The 15,343-nt window shown below is 48.2% G+C and overlaps 1 protein-coding gene across 1 annotated transcript in view; it reads left to right on the top strand.

Annotated features, from left to right (window-relative positions):
- Positions 1–14,658, top strand: part of COL27A1 (collagen type XXVII alpha 1 chain) — a 161,223-nt gene extending 146,565 nt beyond the window's left edge. The window contains exons 45-61 of the mRNA XM_054221069.1: positions 901–954; positions 2,507–2,560; positions 2,636–2,743; positions 3,123–3,230; positions 4,711–4,818; positions 7,487–7,540; positions 8,134–8,196; positions 8,676–8,729; positions 9,451–9,486; positions 10,567–10,584; positions 10,968–11,003; positions 11,335–11,361; positions 11,604–11,669; positions 12,074–12,242; positions 12,387–12,496; positions 13,517–13,735; positions 14,318–14,658. Of these exons, the coding sequence (XP_054077044.1) occupies positions 901–954; positions 2,507–2,560; positions 2,636–2,743; positions 3,123–3,230; positions 4,711–4,818; positions 7,487–7,540; positions 8,134–8,196; positions 8,676–8,729; positions 9,451–9,486; positions 10,567–10,584; positions 10,968–11,003; positions 11,335–11,361; positions 11,604–11,669; positions 12,074–12,242; positions 12,387–12,496; positions 13,517–13,735; positions 14,318–14,464 (1,431 nt within the window). The 3' untranslated portion in view covers positions 14,465–14,658. The remainder of the gene's footprint in view (positions 1–900; positions 955–2,506; positions 2,561–2,635; positions 2,744–3,122; positions 3,231–4,710; positions 4,819–7,486; positions 7,541–8,133; positions 8,197–8,675; positions 8,730–9,450; positions 9,487–10,566; positions 10,585–10,967; positions 11,004–11,334; positions 11,362–11,603; positions 11,670–12,073; positions 12,243–12,386; positions 12,497–13,516; positions 13,736–14,317) is intronic.
- Positions 14,659–15,343: the final 685 nt, after the last annotated feature.

Here is a 15,343-nt window from a genome sequence, read left to right as displayed (position 1 = left end):
AAGAGATGCTGCTTTATTGTAAGCTACCCAATGTCCCAGGCATGTGAAAAACAGATGCAAAAAGGAAGGAAAGTAGGAAGGGCTGCAGTAAGGAACGTGTGGTGAGCTGTGAAATGCAACGTGTGCGTTTCCGTAAGCCAGACCTATAGAATGGGCATTTTGGGTCACATGTTGAGGCCAATAAATGGGTGACAGAACAGGGACCACTCCCAAAAACTGTCTCCAGAACCATCTTTTCTGAATGATCCAGGAAGGACTAGAAAGCTTAGGAGATGGACAGTGCAAGGTGACAATGACAGTGGAAAGGTCTGCTTGGAAATGATACATTTGGGATGCCACTGGTGAGAGCTGGTCCATTGTGAGGTGAGACCATATTATTCTGCCTGCATGGTGTTTCCTCTCAAACCAGTGCATTTATGACAGACTAAATTAAATCCAAATTTAAGGGAAGGACGTTTTATTCCCTTGCCTATATATGACGGTGTCTAATTTACATATGTGACTATTGCAACTGTGAGTGCAGTAGCACATTAAATGTAGTTTATTGGGAAATAAGGGTGAACCAGTTCCCATTCTTTGTAGGGCTGCTGGGAAGAACAACAGATTCTGTTTTGGGGTAAAATCTTAGTATTCTGTCATATGCCCTAGAAATGGATAGAGCTGCTGCATTCCCCAGTGGATGTAGTTTATTCTGAGGGGTGGTATCCCCTCAGATGTCAGTGTTTCAGATGGAAGCAGGAGCTTTGGATTGGCTTTAGTAAAGAGCCATTAGAAACACGTGGCTTGGAAACAAGCTGAAGAAGCGCTGTTAGGCCACAAAAAAATGCTGTTCTTTATACTTCATGCAAGATAGTGCCAGAAGAGAATTTCAAGCAGATTTTCCTTGCTTATGTTTTGTAGGGGAATCCTGGACCACCGGGCCAGCCAGGAGCAAAGGGATCCAAAGGTGATGTGGTAGGTTTCAGCAGGGTGGATTTATAGTGTCCCAAGTTTAAAAAAAATGTCTAATTATGAGGCCTTTCATATTTTTCCCCAGCATGTGTGATTTGGCCTAGGGTCTATGCCTTGAAAGACTGTGGAGAACCTAGTGGGAGGGCTGTAAACATGTATTTGAGTGTCCAAGCCCAATGGTTTGTTAGCTTTGTGGAGCTGGAGAAGATCAAGACAATTACAGCTCCAGCACGATGGGTGAATCTTGGGCAGGTCTTTAGTCATTCCCATGGGTTGTGTCTCTTTCCCATACCCCTGTTTGTGGTGTCTCCAGCCACAGCTGGCTCGTCTGTCCCTAAGGAGGTCTGAGCCAGGCAAGTGTCTCTCTTTTTCACTTGAACCATAAACTTTTCTGGCTTGAAACCTTCCAGATTTGGAGTCCCTTTATCCATGCAGTTCTTACGTTTCTTGGAAGAGTCCCTCTAACTTCTTGCCCTTATTGAGCTATAAAACACACATGGGTCCTTCAAGGCTCATTGGGGTACCTCATACCTACTCCTACCTCCACATCTGGCTATAATGACAGCTTGCTAATTATTCTCACAGATCAGGGACTTTATTTGCTAAAACATAAGTATGTGACCTCAATAGTCAGCAAATTCCTGCTCCCTTTTGGCAGATGTCGGGATTTTTAATCTGACCCTGTTGGGGTAATGCCAGAAGATAGTTTAACCTACAGTAGGTGTTCTTGGCAAAAAGTGTACCAGGCGATAAGATAAATAAACTCTACCCATCGATGGACAATCTGGAACTGCCTTTGGGTCTAATGAATAGCAGAGAAAGCACCCCCAGGAGTATTTCTTTCATGTAGCTGGCCTGCCTAGTCCTCTGCAGATGGAGAAACAATGCACAGAAAATGCAGTGCTTCAATTTAAAAGTGCTTTAGTACATGACTCACTAAGAGAGCCCTAGTGAAGGTGATGAGGCTGAGTTTTCCATTCATTCTGCAGAAATTAATCCTTTTTACAGCTAATAAACCTCAGGAGTATTTCTTTTATGCCTTTATTCACAAAGCAGCATTGCAAATTTTAGACACAAGGTACCCTTTTCATTTCCATTAACTTTCCAAAATAGAGGGAGCTACCTCGCAGAGAAAAGCTCTTACTGAATGCACTGCGGAAGACTTGCTGGGTCCGTGGGTCGGCACTGTGCTGTCAGTGAATTGACAGAGGACGCAGGTTTTAAGCATCTTGTTCTAATGTTTGCCAGTGCGCTGAGTCCTCCTTCAAGTTCATCCTGCTTTATTTGTCCTCATCTGCTCTGTATTAGGAAAAATGTAGGTCCTTGCCTTCTAGCTATTCATTCCTGCCCTAGAACTCTCAAGACATACGAAGAATCGCTTGTAATAAAACCAAAGAGCAGTTCATTCCCCAGCGTTGGAGCAACTGACTTTATAAATCTCCTTTTTATAAAACTCTTTCTAGCCATTATCCAAAAGCACACCCTGAAGTCAGGCTCCCAAGTGGAGTTGTGCTGGAACTGCTGCAATTTTAGATGTCTCTTTTTTTACTTGCAGGGTCAAAAAGGAAAGCAAGGAGCACGGGGCAATGCAGGGAGCAGAGGCTCACCGGTAGGTAAAAATTCAATATTCTGCCCCAGCAAATGCGGTCCTGGAGCTCCATTACTAACACCTGTGTGATTTTAGGGCATCCTTGGGCTACCAGGTCCTCGAGGAGTGGTGGGACGGCAGGGTCAAGAGGGTGCCCCTGGAGTGGACGGAGTGCCTGGGAAAGATGGTGTGCCTGGGATGCTGGTGAGTTTGCAATTGTAACCTTATAGCGCCGATAGCGAATGACGCTTAGGAGCTGGAAAACCAAAAGGTAGCACAGGAGAAACGGATGTAGGCCAGTTTACATGTACCCAGAGTGGATCATATGCTCCTCTTCATATCTCACATGCACATAAAGGCAGCAGCTGCCTTTGCACATCCAAGTCTGTAAATAAATTGGTGTTTCTAGCGTGACAGGTACTTGTGTGCACAGACTTCTACATACATCTCTCCTAATCCACCCATGCCCAGATGCACGGTGCTTGCTGAGGGCAGAATCCCACCACTCCCCTGTCCCCCCAGAAGCTGTGCAGAGGTGGAAAGAGCATCTTGTTTCATAACCTCTTCTGGGTTTCTTTTCTAGGGAGAGCAGGGTGATGATGGGGAAGAAGGTGTGACAGGGATGTCAGGCAAAAGAGGGAACCCTGGCATACCGGGACTCCCCGGGGCACAAGGACCACCGGGATTCAAGGTGAGTTTCTGACTCCCTAAGATACTGCTAGTCTGTGAGCCTGTTGTCTCTAGAGCTTGGATTCTCCAAGGTTGAATAAAGTCTTAACTCTTTCTGCCATCTTTCACTTAGCTAGAGGCTCAGTAGATCTTTCTCATCATCCATGTATCCATCCATCCATCCATCCATCCATCCATCCATCCATCCATCCATCCATCCATTTTCATGATGTTCACAGCAGCTGAATGTTCCAGAGACCTTTCTTCCTTCGTCAAAGTTCACTGAACTCAGGAGCCTACAGATACACATACCCACACTGTGAACACTTTAGCCTTCTTTTGTTAGAAACCTGGCTAAAAAAACATGGCCTTGGAGAAGCTGCAAAGGAACTGCTACAGCCTGCCTGTAGGATGTCCAGGATGGACAACTCCTTGGGGAATTTGGACGTCCTCTAGCTGCTGCCCTGCAAGGCCTGAACTGCCGAAGGGAAATTTGTGCGGCTTGTTCTTTAGCATATATTTACTGGATTGGAACGGCTGGAACCAGTATGGGCTTGGACACTCTCTGGGTGGAAGCAGGGACAAGCTGCTTTAGTGACCTTGGGGTTTCTTCCTGGTCCAGGCTGACCACAGGATCTAAACTGGATCAACAGCAATTCCACTGTTTGTAGAAAGACTCTGTAAATAGGAAGACTCCAGCTGGGTTTGCAGAGGCTATCAGGTCTGATTTAAATTATGCCTCCCATAACACATCACTCTTAAACTGTCACTTGCTGCCCTCCAGCTGCCTTGGGTAGAATAACAGGCTGTTAGCAGAAATGACTGAAAGACCCTTGTGTCGTTGACAGACTCAAACCCTGGCTCCAGGGAAATTTGTTGCCCCTTTTCCAGCTGCTCAACCACCCTAGGCTCTCGCCGCCTTTGCTCCTCTCTCCCAGTCTGTCACAGACTGAGTACCTGGAGCTTGTGCTGCTCCTGGCCCTTGGCAAAGGTGGGGAGCAAATTGTGGTGCTGGGTCTCAGAAGCTCCTCTCTTGTCCTTAAGTTACGGAGTTGGTGCTGGGGAAAATGTTGGCTTTTCAGCCTCTGGATTGAAGTTTGGCACATCTTCAACATTTTAGATGGATTAATCATCAATTGCTAGCCTGCTGGGGGGAAGAGATTGTGAGAAACTGCAGGGCAGGACGGACAACGTGTGGAAGTGCCAACAGAAGACATTTCAGCCCCTTGCTGTCCTTAGCCCCGATGCAGGCAGTGCAGCTCTGCTGAAGCTCCTGCTCTGCATGACGCTCAGGAGGGGATGCAGCCATGCCCATCGCTGGTCTCACACTGTGCATCCTGCAACAATCTGCCCCAGCAGACCTGAGGCATCTCCTGATGAAACCACATTCCTTATCCCGATGAGCCACTCTTTTTCCAGCTTTCCATCTATGGCTATTTCAGCTGAGCGTTGTTATATTTAGCTCCTGTCATTTGGAATTACTTGAATTCTGTTATTTTTAGGGTGAAAGAGGATTGCCTGGACAGACTGGCCAAACAGGGAAGCGAGGATCATCAGGAGGAATGGGCCTTCCCGGGAGCCCTGGTGATCCAGGACCCAAAGGACAGCCGGTTAGTGATGAAGGGAGCTGAGCAGACCTGACTCTGAGCTATCTCCTGCAGGAGAGGGTGCAGATCCGCAGGCTGGGATACCAGGGTGAACCCTGGGAGGGTCTTTCACAGGGGAACCCATAACCACCTTGTGCATGAGTGCAGGAGCGTCGGCACAGCTCTCTCCAGCGTGCACACTTCACTGCTTTTTGCTGCTTGCTTGTGCACAGAGATGTCTAATCCAGATGTTTAATCAAAGCCAGTTGGACGGGGCTTTGAGCAACCTGGTCTAGTGGGAGGTGTCCTTGCCCATGGCAGGAGGGTTGGAACTAGACGGTCTTTAAGGTCCCTTCCAGCTCTAACCATTCTATGATTCTGCGATCCTCGCCTGCGGTCCCCAAGACAGCGTGACTGTTCACGTCATCCTCGTGCCTGTGGTTACGAGGCCATGGTGTGTGCTGGCAGCCAGGCCACAGAGCCATCTCACATGGCCCTCAGCAGCGTCTTCGACAAGAGCTGTTATGAGAGCGGTGCACAGAGCCTGCGGGAGGTGCTCAGTGTAGGAGCTGAACTATGCTCTCCAAGCCACCCAAAAGGTGCAAAGCAGGGTCTGTAGCTCCGCAGGGACATGCAGGAGGTGCAGGAGCAGGGTCATCGGTGCGGTTTTGAGGGCAGTAGAGCTGCAAGTTCAGAGCACACTGTGGGAGAAACACTGAAGAGCCCTGGGTCAAAGCAGAAGTTAAATTCCCACACCTGTGTCTAAGGCAGGCTCCTGATCCTCACTGCTCTGATTTATTGTACTGGTGGGATTGCCCAGTTTGGCGCAGATGTGTCATGCTTTATCAGACTGAGGCTATATTGAGAATATTTCAACTATTTAAACTGGGAGCTTTTTAGGCCAGAAGATGTTCTCACAGAGTCTCACAAGGGTATAACTACTTAAATTCTTTAGATTTGCTTATTATGATTCTTTTAGAAACCCCCAAGCAGGGACCTTTTCAAACCTCTTTTAATATACCCTCTATCTGCTCAGCATCTTCGCAGCAGTGGGATTTCCAGCCATCTGACGCACACAGACATTGTGCAACCGTTCCTCTTCCAAGACAGACTGAGCATCCCAAGAACATGACTGCCATCAGAGGGTCTAGTTAGGCTACAGAAATAAAACTCGCATTAGGAAAAGAGAGATTAGGACTAATACAAAACAAGGGACAAGATTATTATCCCCAGCTACCTCAATTAAAATATACATGTTTGTATATTTTATATAAAACCCTGCGATGGCAGTATTCAAGCTGAAGGGGAGTAGCCAACAACATAATAACAATATCATTTTCCCTCTGGTGTCCACGAGTGGCAGGTTCGTTTGCCCAGGATTGCCGTTGCCTGCCTTGCTGCGTAACTAGTGATCAGGTCCCCTTAGCTGAGATGACTCCCTGCCATTTAAACCCTTCTGTCTTCCCATTTACTTTTGCCCGAAATTCCTCTAGAAAAAGGGCTTGGTTGGTTCTAACACAAGAAAGACCTTAGTCCTCCGTTAGTAGCAGTTTTCCTTTCCAGGATCCATAAATGGGCAGTAAAATCAATTTGTATCCTTGGAAAGTTTCTTAACGCTCCACCGAGTCCAACCAAGCCCTTTCTTGCCAAGCAGTTTCTCACTGTCGTGGCAGGAAAACCTTCCTAACAGTGAGGTCTCTAGACTGATTCTGGACTGGCCTTGCACTAGAGGTGATGGAAACCCCATCTCTTGAGTCATTTACAGCTGGGCTGAACAAGACATTGTAAAACATCCCATAAAGTACAATCCAGCGTGGGTCACATAGTCCTGCCGAGAGTCCAAACAAGCCTTTTCCATCTCTGATGTTCCTAAGACTGTAGATGAATCATCTGGTGTATGTTTCTGACCCTTTTTTTTTTAACGTTGAATCACTTCACATTTTGACATCTGAGAAGCCCAGAAATATCAAAGGACGCACATCTCAAACGTGGTGAAATGTTTCTATAAGGACACACTACTCAGTCTGTTTTTTTATTCTCAGAGTGCATGTTATGTGCTAGCCCAAGCTTGATGGCCTTCCCAATATTTTATTATTACTTTTTCTTAAGAAATTGAGAAAAAAAAAATCTCTGCAGGGTTGAATAGGAAAAGAGTTAGGTGATATGCGGAGTTTTCCTGGGTTTGAGTGGGAGGTTATGTTGTAGGAACATGCACTTTTTTGACAGCTTGAATGAGCATAATTTGAAATTATCCTTTAGTAGGTCAGTCCAGTTGATATTAGAAATAAGAGCTTGTTTTAAAGGGTTTTGAGGCTGGTTTTTTGCAGCATGAACTTCCAAGATCAATCTCAGAGTAGATGCTCTCCATCCTTCTGCTGACTGTGGTCTAAGCTAGACAAGCATCAGCTAGAAACAGCGTAGGTATGTCTATTGTCTTGGGGGCAAAAAAGCTTAGTCTATGAGTGATCTATGAGATCTTCTGGAGTTCCTTGTAGCCTGATGTTTGTGTAATTCCTCCTCCAGATTTTCTTCATACTTTTTTCTTATCAGTCCTGCTTAGATTGAAGAATACTAATGGATTTCTTTTTCTCTGAAGCTGCTGAACTCTTGGCGCGTCTTCGAGTGACCAGCCGTTCAGCGTGAACTTACCGTTGTTCTTTGCTCTTGTATTTGTCTTTGCTTTTATTTGCAGGGAGACTTTGGCGAGGCAGGATTTCCAGGGATTGCCGGCTTGTTTGGGCCAAAGGTAAGACGCTCGTGACCAGTTGACTTTCTAGTCTCGCTTTACTGGAGACACACAATGCAATACTTGTTGCAAAGACTTCATTAGCAGCTCTGCAGAAACTATTGAAATGTAATGGTTCCAACTTTCTATAGTTTATGCATCTCCCTTTGTTAAATGAGTGTGCATTTACATATGCTTTGTTGGAGCTTATTCCTGTTAAAATGGGGAGAAGGTAGAGGGAAAAGGCCTGTCCTATGGACCCTGGAGCTGTTTTCCCCACTTGAACGTCTTTCAGACACTCGTATTTCCAGCATCAGTCATCAGTCTGTACCTGAGACGCCAATATACATTCCTAATGTTGAGAGCCTTGACTTGAAATTTAGACTCATTTTATCAGCATATAATTTTCCTGGTGAAGGGGGACCAGTTTGTTTTCTGTAGAAAGTAAAGGGCTTGCAAAACAGGAGTGGGAAAAGAATTTTTTTTAAAAATTGGACCTTCCCATTCCCATATACAAGAGGCAGCACCTCTCTCCTTGCAGCAGAGTTGTGAGCGAGGGCGTAAATATGGGCTCTGTTTATTAACGGGACCTGGCATCTCGTTTTTGCTTGCAGGGCCCCCCAGGAGACCTTGGTTTCAAAGGCATTCAGGGACCACGTGGGCCGCCTGGTCTCATGGTGAGTGGTTTTGCAGTTTGGTTTGGGAGGATTTTCTTCCTTCCTCCATCCTCTGTTTCTGCGAGGCTGCAGGGTGCTATAAGGAGCCCAGTGCACTGCTCACCGCGGGCCCGGCAGAGCACGGCCGTGGTGCCGCCTCTGAGCCACCCCAACACATCTGTAGGTGCCCACGTGTGCGCGGGTCTCTTCTGCCTTGGAGACGGTCATGCTGCTATGACCACTGCACAGACCACTCCGGCTACACTGAAATCTTTCTATTTCTGGAATTCCTGAGGTTTTACAGGGGTCGTAACAGCCGTACCGTGAGGGGCTTGTGCCTTTGGACTTGCATTTTGAAACAGTTTTATTTTAGCTACAGCGAATACCACGCTCATGTTGCTGAAAAGCAGCAAAGAGATTTAAGTGACTTTACTGAGTCTGCCGTGGTAAAAGTGACTGTCAGTTCCCATGTGATGCTGCACGCGTATCTTCTTTTCTAGGGAAAAGAAGGAATTATTGGTCCGCTTGGCATTCAGGGTCCCACGGGAAGCCCAGTAAGTATCCGCTTTTTTTTCTGCCTATATTTTTTAGAAGGGCGTAGTGTTTGTGTCCTGCTGTAACGAGGGAAACAAAATGGTCTTTAAAATGAGCAGCTTGAGAGAAGTGTAGGCTTAGTCCCCGGCTGCATATAGAGTTGTAGGGAGATTATTAGCTTAAAAGAGAGGAGCCACTCTACCTAAGTGTAAGTTTTTCAATTGGCCCAGACTGGAGGACGAGAGTGTTACTGCAGTTTTTCAAAAGCAAGCTGCCAGATTTTCCAAAGAACTTGGCCTGAGGGGGGCAAAAAAACCACAGGGTCGGGGGGGAGCGGGGACGGGGGACACGGGACAGAGCAAACTGATAAATGTATTAAACTGCGAACAGCTTGATTCTGGGAAGTGATGAAAATCCCTGTCTGTCCGAAAATGCCAAAGGCGCTGAACATGGACTAAAGTTCACTCAGTGCTTCGTAAAAACATGAGCATGAAGCTACTCAGAGCTCGGAGCAGAGGCTGCTGCTGGCAGAGATGAAAACCAGTAAGGTGAACTCGGACATTGCCAAAGCATCCAGTAATGGCTATTTTTTTTGCCTCGGGATGGATGGGCCGATGTGGCAACCTGAGCTGGTTTGTTTAGAGATGCACTTGGGTCCTTGCAAGGAGCTTCTGGGTGGCAGTGCATCCCGGCAGAGCCGCTCGCTAACAGTCACTGACAGCCCATCGTGTGCTTTGACAGGGGCCCAAGGGAGACAAAGGCAGCCGTGGAGAAATGGTAAGTGCTGGTCCCCGCGCCCCTGGGTGCGTCCCGCCGCTCAGGGGGTCCCTCTCTTTGGGCACCCAAAAGTCCCACTGGGCTCCACTGCACCCACTTGGGCTCTGGCTCAGAGTGGTGGCGTCGGGCTCCCACGAGGGCAGGACATACACATGTGTGCACACACGTATGTGCACACACAGCCACGTGTGCACATAAACACCCACTCTGCTGTTAAGATTCCCGTGTACTTTACCCAATTACACAGCAAAAGCTAACACTTACAGATGACCGCGGCATCTCCAGGAACAAACCGCAGTGAAAGGCAGCTCAAAAAGCCACAGGCTGTCCCTGCCAGGGGCACGGGACCTGTCTAAGTGGCAGCAGTGCCCAGGTGCTGGGGGAGCAGAGCCAGGGCACCTTCTCTCCTTCTGCTCTTCCTCTCGTCCCCTCCTCGCAGGGGCTCTGGTGGACCTTTACACCGTTTGTAGCTCCTTGGTGTTCTCACCATGCAGGGGATGTGTGGGGTATACTGGATACGTGTTGGTCATCCCCCTTGTTACCCATAACACAGGTCCCCCTGCTCTCTGGGTTGCTCCTTTAGCAACCAGGGGTTGTTCCTCCATGCTTGGTCCAAGTGTTGGAGCCCAGCAAACACGTCTGTGTGGCTAGTGCAGAAGGCTCTTTCATGCCTTCTTCAAACGAGACCTCTTATAAGCAAATGTCCCACAGATACACAAAATCCCAGTGCGTGTTTCTAACAAGCCGGGGTGCCACCTCTGCGGTTTGGGGTTTTTTTTCCTCACCGTTTTCCACCTCCGTGGGCGCAGCGGAGGACAGCGTTCTGGCAGACACCTGAGCCCCGGAGCGAGCGTTTGCTGGTGTCAGAGCCGTCAGCATCCTTTGCTGCAATAACCTCTCTGCTGTTGGCAAACACCGTCGGGTCCCTGTTTTCACTGTCCTTCCAGTGCAGCACCCAGTCCCTGCGCAGGCACCTTGGGAGCAGCACATGGCTGTACAAAGAGATTTTGGGTTATTAACGAGCATCTTCTGACAGCTTCTTCCTCTTTTTTTTTTTTCTTCCCCCCCCTGCCCCACCAGGGTCTGCAAGGTCCAAGGGTAAGTATTTGAAATCACTTTTTCTGACTAATATCTTGTACTTACATTAAAAAGTTGCTTTTAGCAAATGTAAATCTGCAGGATGGGTGATTGTGCACACAGGGAATGAGGAGCTGGGGATAATGCATTAATGGTAATTAAGGCGCTAAGTGCTGGGAATAAGGGATGCAGTAGGAATGGAGCAGGTACAGACAGATGCACCCAAAGTCAGGAGATGGACAAAACGGGTCTCTGGTCTCTAGAAGGGTTTGAGGGAGAAGATCCTGTAAAATGTCAAAAATCAGGAGGATTTCAGCAGGAAACAGACTTGTGCTGGTGACAACCATGAGAAATGGAAATACAAACTGCAGACATTTCACTAACTGATGCCACTCTGTCTTTAGGGTCCTCCAGGCCCACGAGGACACCCTGGCCCCCCGGTACGTATATGTGGAAAGAGTTCAAAGACATTATTGAAACAAGCTAAAATTATTGCCGTGATATTCTCCAGGGGGACTGTTCACTCACTGGAAATTATAGCTTAGCCCCATTCCTCGTATGCAAAAATGTGTGTGTGAATGGACTAGTGTTTCTTGCACTTTAGTCCAAACCATCTCCGAGTATTTTATAGAGACAGCATTGTTGCCTCTCTCCCTCGTCTGCATTGAGGGACTCCAGGGGAAAGAGGATTTCAAAAGGACGTGAATACCTTTCCAATAGTGACTGCCCGTCTTTCGGGCTGATGCCCCTCTTTTTTGCTTTGTTTTCTAGGGACCGCCAGGAATTCCAGCCTCATTTGTAAGTTGCTGTTTTCTGTTCATTTGTTAATGATGATAATAAGTCGTGCAGAGCCAAGGTGCTGATGGGACATCCCGAAAGAGCTGCTGGGACCCTGAAGACCCACACTCAGGTCCAGCAAGAGACGCTGTGTTAGCAGAGCAATGCTTGAATCACAGCCCTAGACCAAGAAGCGTTTGCTTGCATCAGGGCATGTTCTGGTTCTGACAATCACAATTACCGTCTTTTTCATCCCACACTAGCAACAAGATGGCTTTGGGGCAGCTTTCCGGACGATAATCGACTCGAACACCGCGCTCAAGACAGAGGTACGAGGGTACTTTTGAACTCGCTGGTCTTTGCTGGAGCTGGAGGCTGGGAATGGTCATGGTGTCCCTTGTTCTTTCTGTGTGCTTTAAGTTCATACTCACAAAGCTCTGATTTGTCACTGTTCTCGTGGAATAACTGGGGTTTATGCATGCAAAGATCCAGTTAAAGGATGTGGTTCTGTTGTGTTACTCGTTTGTGGAGCTTCAGACTTTGCCCTCATGGCTTTGCCAGCACTTCAGAGATGTCCCGTTCAGAACAGCGCGAGCACTGTAGCTCGCGTGATCCCAGCCAGCACAGCCTGTCCTTGGCCCACTGAGTTTGCCCACAGATAAACCTGAAACCCTTATGGTAACAGCACCTGGTGCCCCAAGGCACACCTGACTTTCCCTCCTTTTCTCTTCAGGGTTACCAACATCCAGACCTTCTCATGCTGGACCACGGAGGGGAGATCTTTAAGACCCTACACTACCTCAGCAACCTCATTCAGAGCATCAAAAGACCCCTGGGAACCAAGGAAAACCCTGCACGCATCTGTCGAGACCTCATGAACTGTGAACAGAAGATGAACGATGGTAAGAAGCCTCCATAGGGCCATTTCATATGGCCCAAACAGGTCTCCTTCCCTGGGACCAATAATGCAGAAATCAAAACTTTCCTTTTCTCTTTCACAGAAAAGTCTGTGTCCTTGTTAATCCTTGAATTTTTCATTTCTTCAGGTACCTACTGGATTGACCCAAATCTTGGCTGTTCCTCGGACACCATACAGGTCATCTGTAACTTCACCAACGGTGGGCAGACGTGTCTCAACCCCATCACCGTCTCCAAGGTACAAGCAGATCGACCCCAGCATAGCATTTCCCATACTACGATTACAAAATATTTACCCAGGGTTGTGTTGTCCAGGGACACTGGGTGGTGACCACACAGCACGCTGGTTTCTCCGCGAAGCAGAGTTAGTGTAGCGGTGACCTTGAGAACTGCTCTCACGCAGTTAAAAAATATACCTAAGACTGTTATTGACTCTTTTCGAGACAAAGCAGTACATTTCCAGCAATGATTAATTAACCCATAACCTTAACAGAGGCCAGTAATTTTGCAAACACGCTGCTCCCAAGTGCTTTGTTGAATTAACTTATGTTCAGGTCACTCCGGCATATTGTTTTCTGCCGGCTGAAAAAGTCAGGTCAGCTTAAATATACAAGTTTCCAGGGAAGTTAATGCTACAGGATTTTTCTTGAGGAAGGACCGGTACCAAAAATACCAATAACAATATCTGGGTTCATCTGCAGATGAACTAGAACCTGCTGCTTTGCAGATGTGCATATTCTGCATAGGAAGTTCCACCTCAACGTGAGGGGGAACTTCTTTGCTGTGAGGGTGGCAGAGCCCTGGCACAGGCTGCCCAGAGAGGTGGGGGAGTCTCCGTCTCTGGAGACATTCCAAACCCGCCTGGACGCGTTCCTGTGCCACCTGCTCTGGGTGACCCTGCTCTGGCAGGGGGTTGGACTGGGTGATCTCCAGAGGTCCCTTCCAACCCTATGATTCTACGATTGTATTCAAAGTTGACTTTATTTTCTTCCAACTTAAGGACCTGCCAGTTTGTTCTGAAAAATACAGGCCCTGCTGTGTCCCCATGAAAAATTTCCAGATTGGTTTGCCATCTGGCCCTTATGCCCACACTGATGCCAGACCCGGTTCTGAGCTCAGACATCCACGCGTGGCCACCTCCAGGCTTTAGCAGAGTAGAGGGACCACCTTTGCTGTCACATCCTGCGCTAACCCTGACACCAGCTCCCTCCAGCCCCGCGACAGGGGGTTCCCCCTAACGTCTCTGTCACCTCCACAGCTGGATTTTGACATCGGTAGAGTCCAGATGAACTTCCTCCGCCTCCTGAGCTCAGAGGTGGTGCAGCACATCACCATCCACTGCCTGAACACCTCCGTCTGGCGGGAAGGCTCAGCCGAGAAACCTTCGGAAAAAGCCGTGCGCTTCAAGGCCTGGAACGGGCAGATGTTTGAGGCAGACGGGCAGCTCAGGCCAGAAGTGGCAGCTGATGATTGCAAGGTACGTTGCTGCGAAAGAGGGGAAAGGTGGAGAGAAATGCCAGGCTGAACCCACTCAGGGCACATGACAAGGCTCGAGTGATACCTCTGCTTCTTATTCTCCCAAAAAAAAGGGGGAGAAGGGTCTAATTTACCTGTTCACCACTTGTATTTTCCAGTCCGGGGTGATGTAGCAGCTCCTGTTAAGTAGGTGACCTTCAAAAATTAAATTCCAAAGTGTCATGTCACGTGTAGCAGCAGGTGAATGGCAGAAGGGGGAATTGTCACCCGAAGGCGGTGGCCTCGGCCCCTGCCTGACGCCAGCCTGAGTCGGTAGCCGTGTGTCTGCACTTCGGGCACACCGCATGAGGGAATTGTGTTTGCTGATGCCATTCCAAGCTCGGTTTCCATCAACTCAACCTGGATGAAGGTTCCCCAAAATGCTTCCTAAGCCTCACCCCAGCCCTGCTCAGCCCAAAGGGCAGCCCCTTGTCTCGCACAAGCCTTTTCAAGCTTACACCTCGTGAAACGCTTTCCTTTCCAGCAGGATTCGCCCCCCAGTTAAACAGCTTTTTCTGTCTTTCCCTCCCTCTGTCTTCCACAGATCAAGGATGGACGCTGGCATCGGACTCTCTTCTCCTTTCGGACGCAGGACCCTCAGCAGCTGCCAATTGTCAACATCTACAACCTTCCCCCATCCGAGCCAGGAAAGCAATATCACCTCGAGGTCGGCCCCGTCTGCTTCCTTTGAACAAAGCCATCGAAACCGGGCTCCAAGGCTTTGACCCCGTGTTCGGCCTATGTCTTTACACAGGCTCTCCCACCTCTCCGCAGCAAGGACAGCTGGGCTGTAGCTTTTGGGTCAGCTCTTGCCCTAGCCTTTGGCTCAAGGTCTCAAAGAACCCGTGATCTACTGAACTCAGCAGATTGTTGGAAGGAGGAATAACGAGGACGTAGGGGAAGCGGGGATCAGTCGGGACGTGAACAGTGAAAAGGGATCGGGGGATGAGATGTTGCAAGCGGTTCCACACACAAAGCTTTTTCCATGACCAAAGAAAATATCGAGAGAAACCTCAAGCGACTTGCAGCGTGTGGGTTTCGCAACCCCACCCCCCAGCCCCCCCACCCCCCCATTTTGTCTTACCCGGTTCCTGCGTTACCAAATGTTCTTTCCATTGAAAAGTAATTAAAAGATAGAGCTTCCCTCTCAGAGCTTGTCGCCTTCTGGATGGCCACGTGCTGCATCAGGTCTCCCAGGCGGAGCTGCAAGTTGAGTCTGGCCGCTCTGTGTACCGGAAGCATTTTGATGTGCAATATTAGAAGAAACAAAATATATATATTATATTATTTAAAGCAAAAAGAAAAAAAAAAAAAAAAACAAACAGAAAAAAATAACTAAGTTCCTCCTTCCACGGGTGAGTTTAATCGACATCCCTTCTCACGCGTGGTGTTGGGGTAGGGGAGAGTCCCGAAGCCAAGAGGGGGGAATGGAAGGAGGAGAGGGGAAGAGATTGGTGCTAAAATAGAGAGAGAGGATGGGCTCGTCTGATTTGTTTCTACCTCTCACTGTGAAATCTCTGGTGCTCTTAAAAAAGTGTGTTATTTTATATATATGACTTTAACTATTTAA

This window comes from Rissa tridactyla, chromosome 14 (genome assembly GCF_028500815.1).
Source record: "Rissa tridactyla isolate bRisTri1 chromosome 14, bRisTri1.patW.cur.20221130, whole genome shotgun sequence".
NCBI classification, from domain to species: Eukaryota; Metazoa; Chordata; class Aves; order Charadriiformes; family Laridae; genus Rissa; species Rissa tridactyla.
Note: the sequence above shows the minus strand (reverse complement) of the source record. Positions and strands in the feature narration are given on the sequence as shown.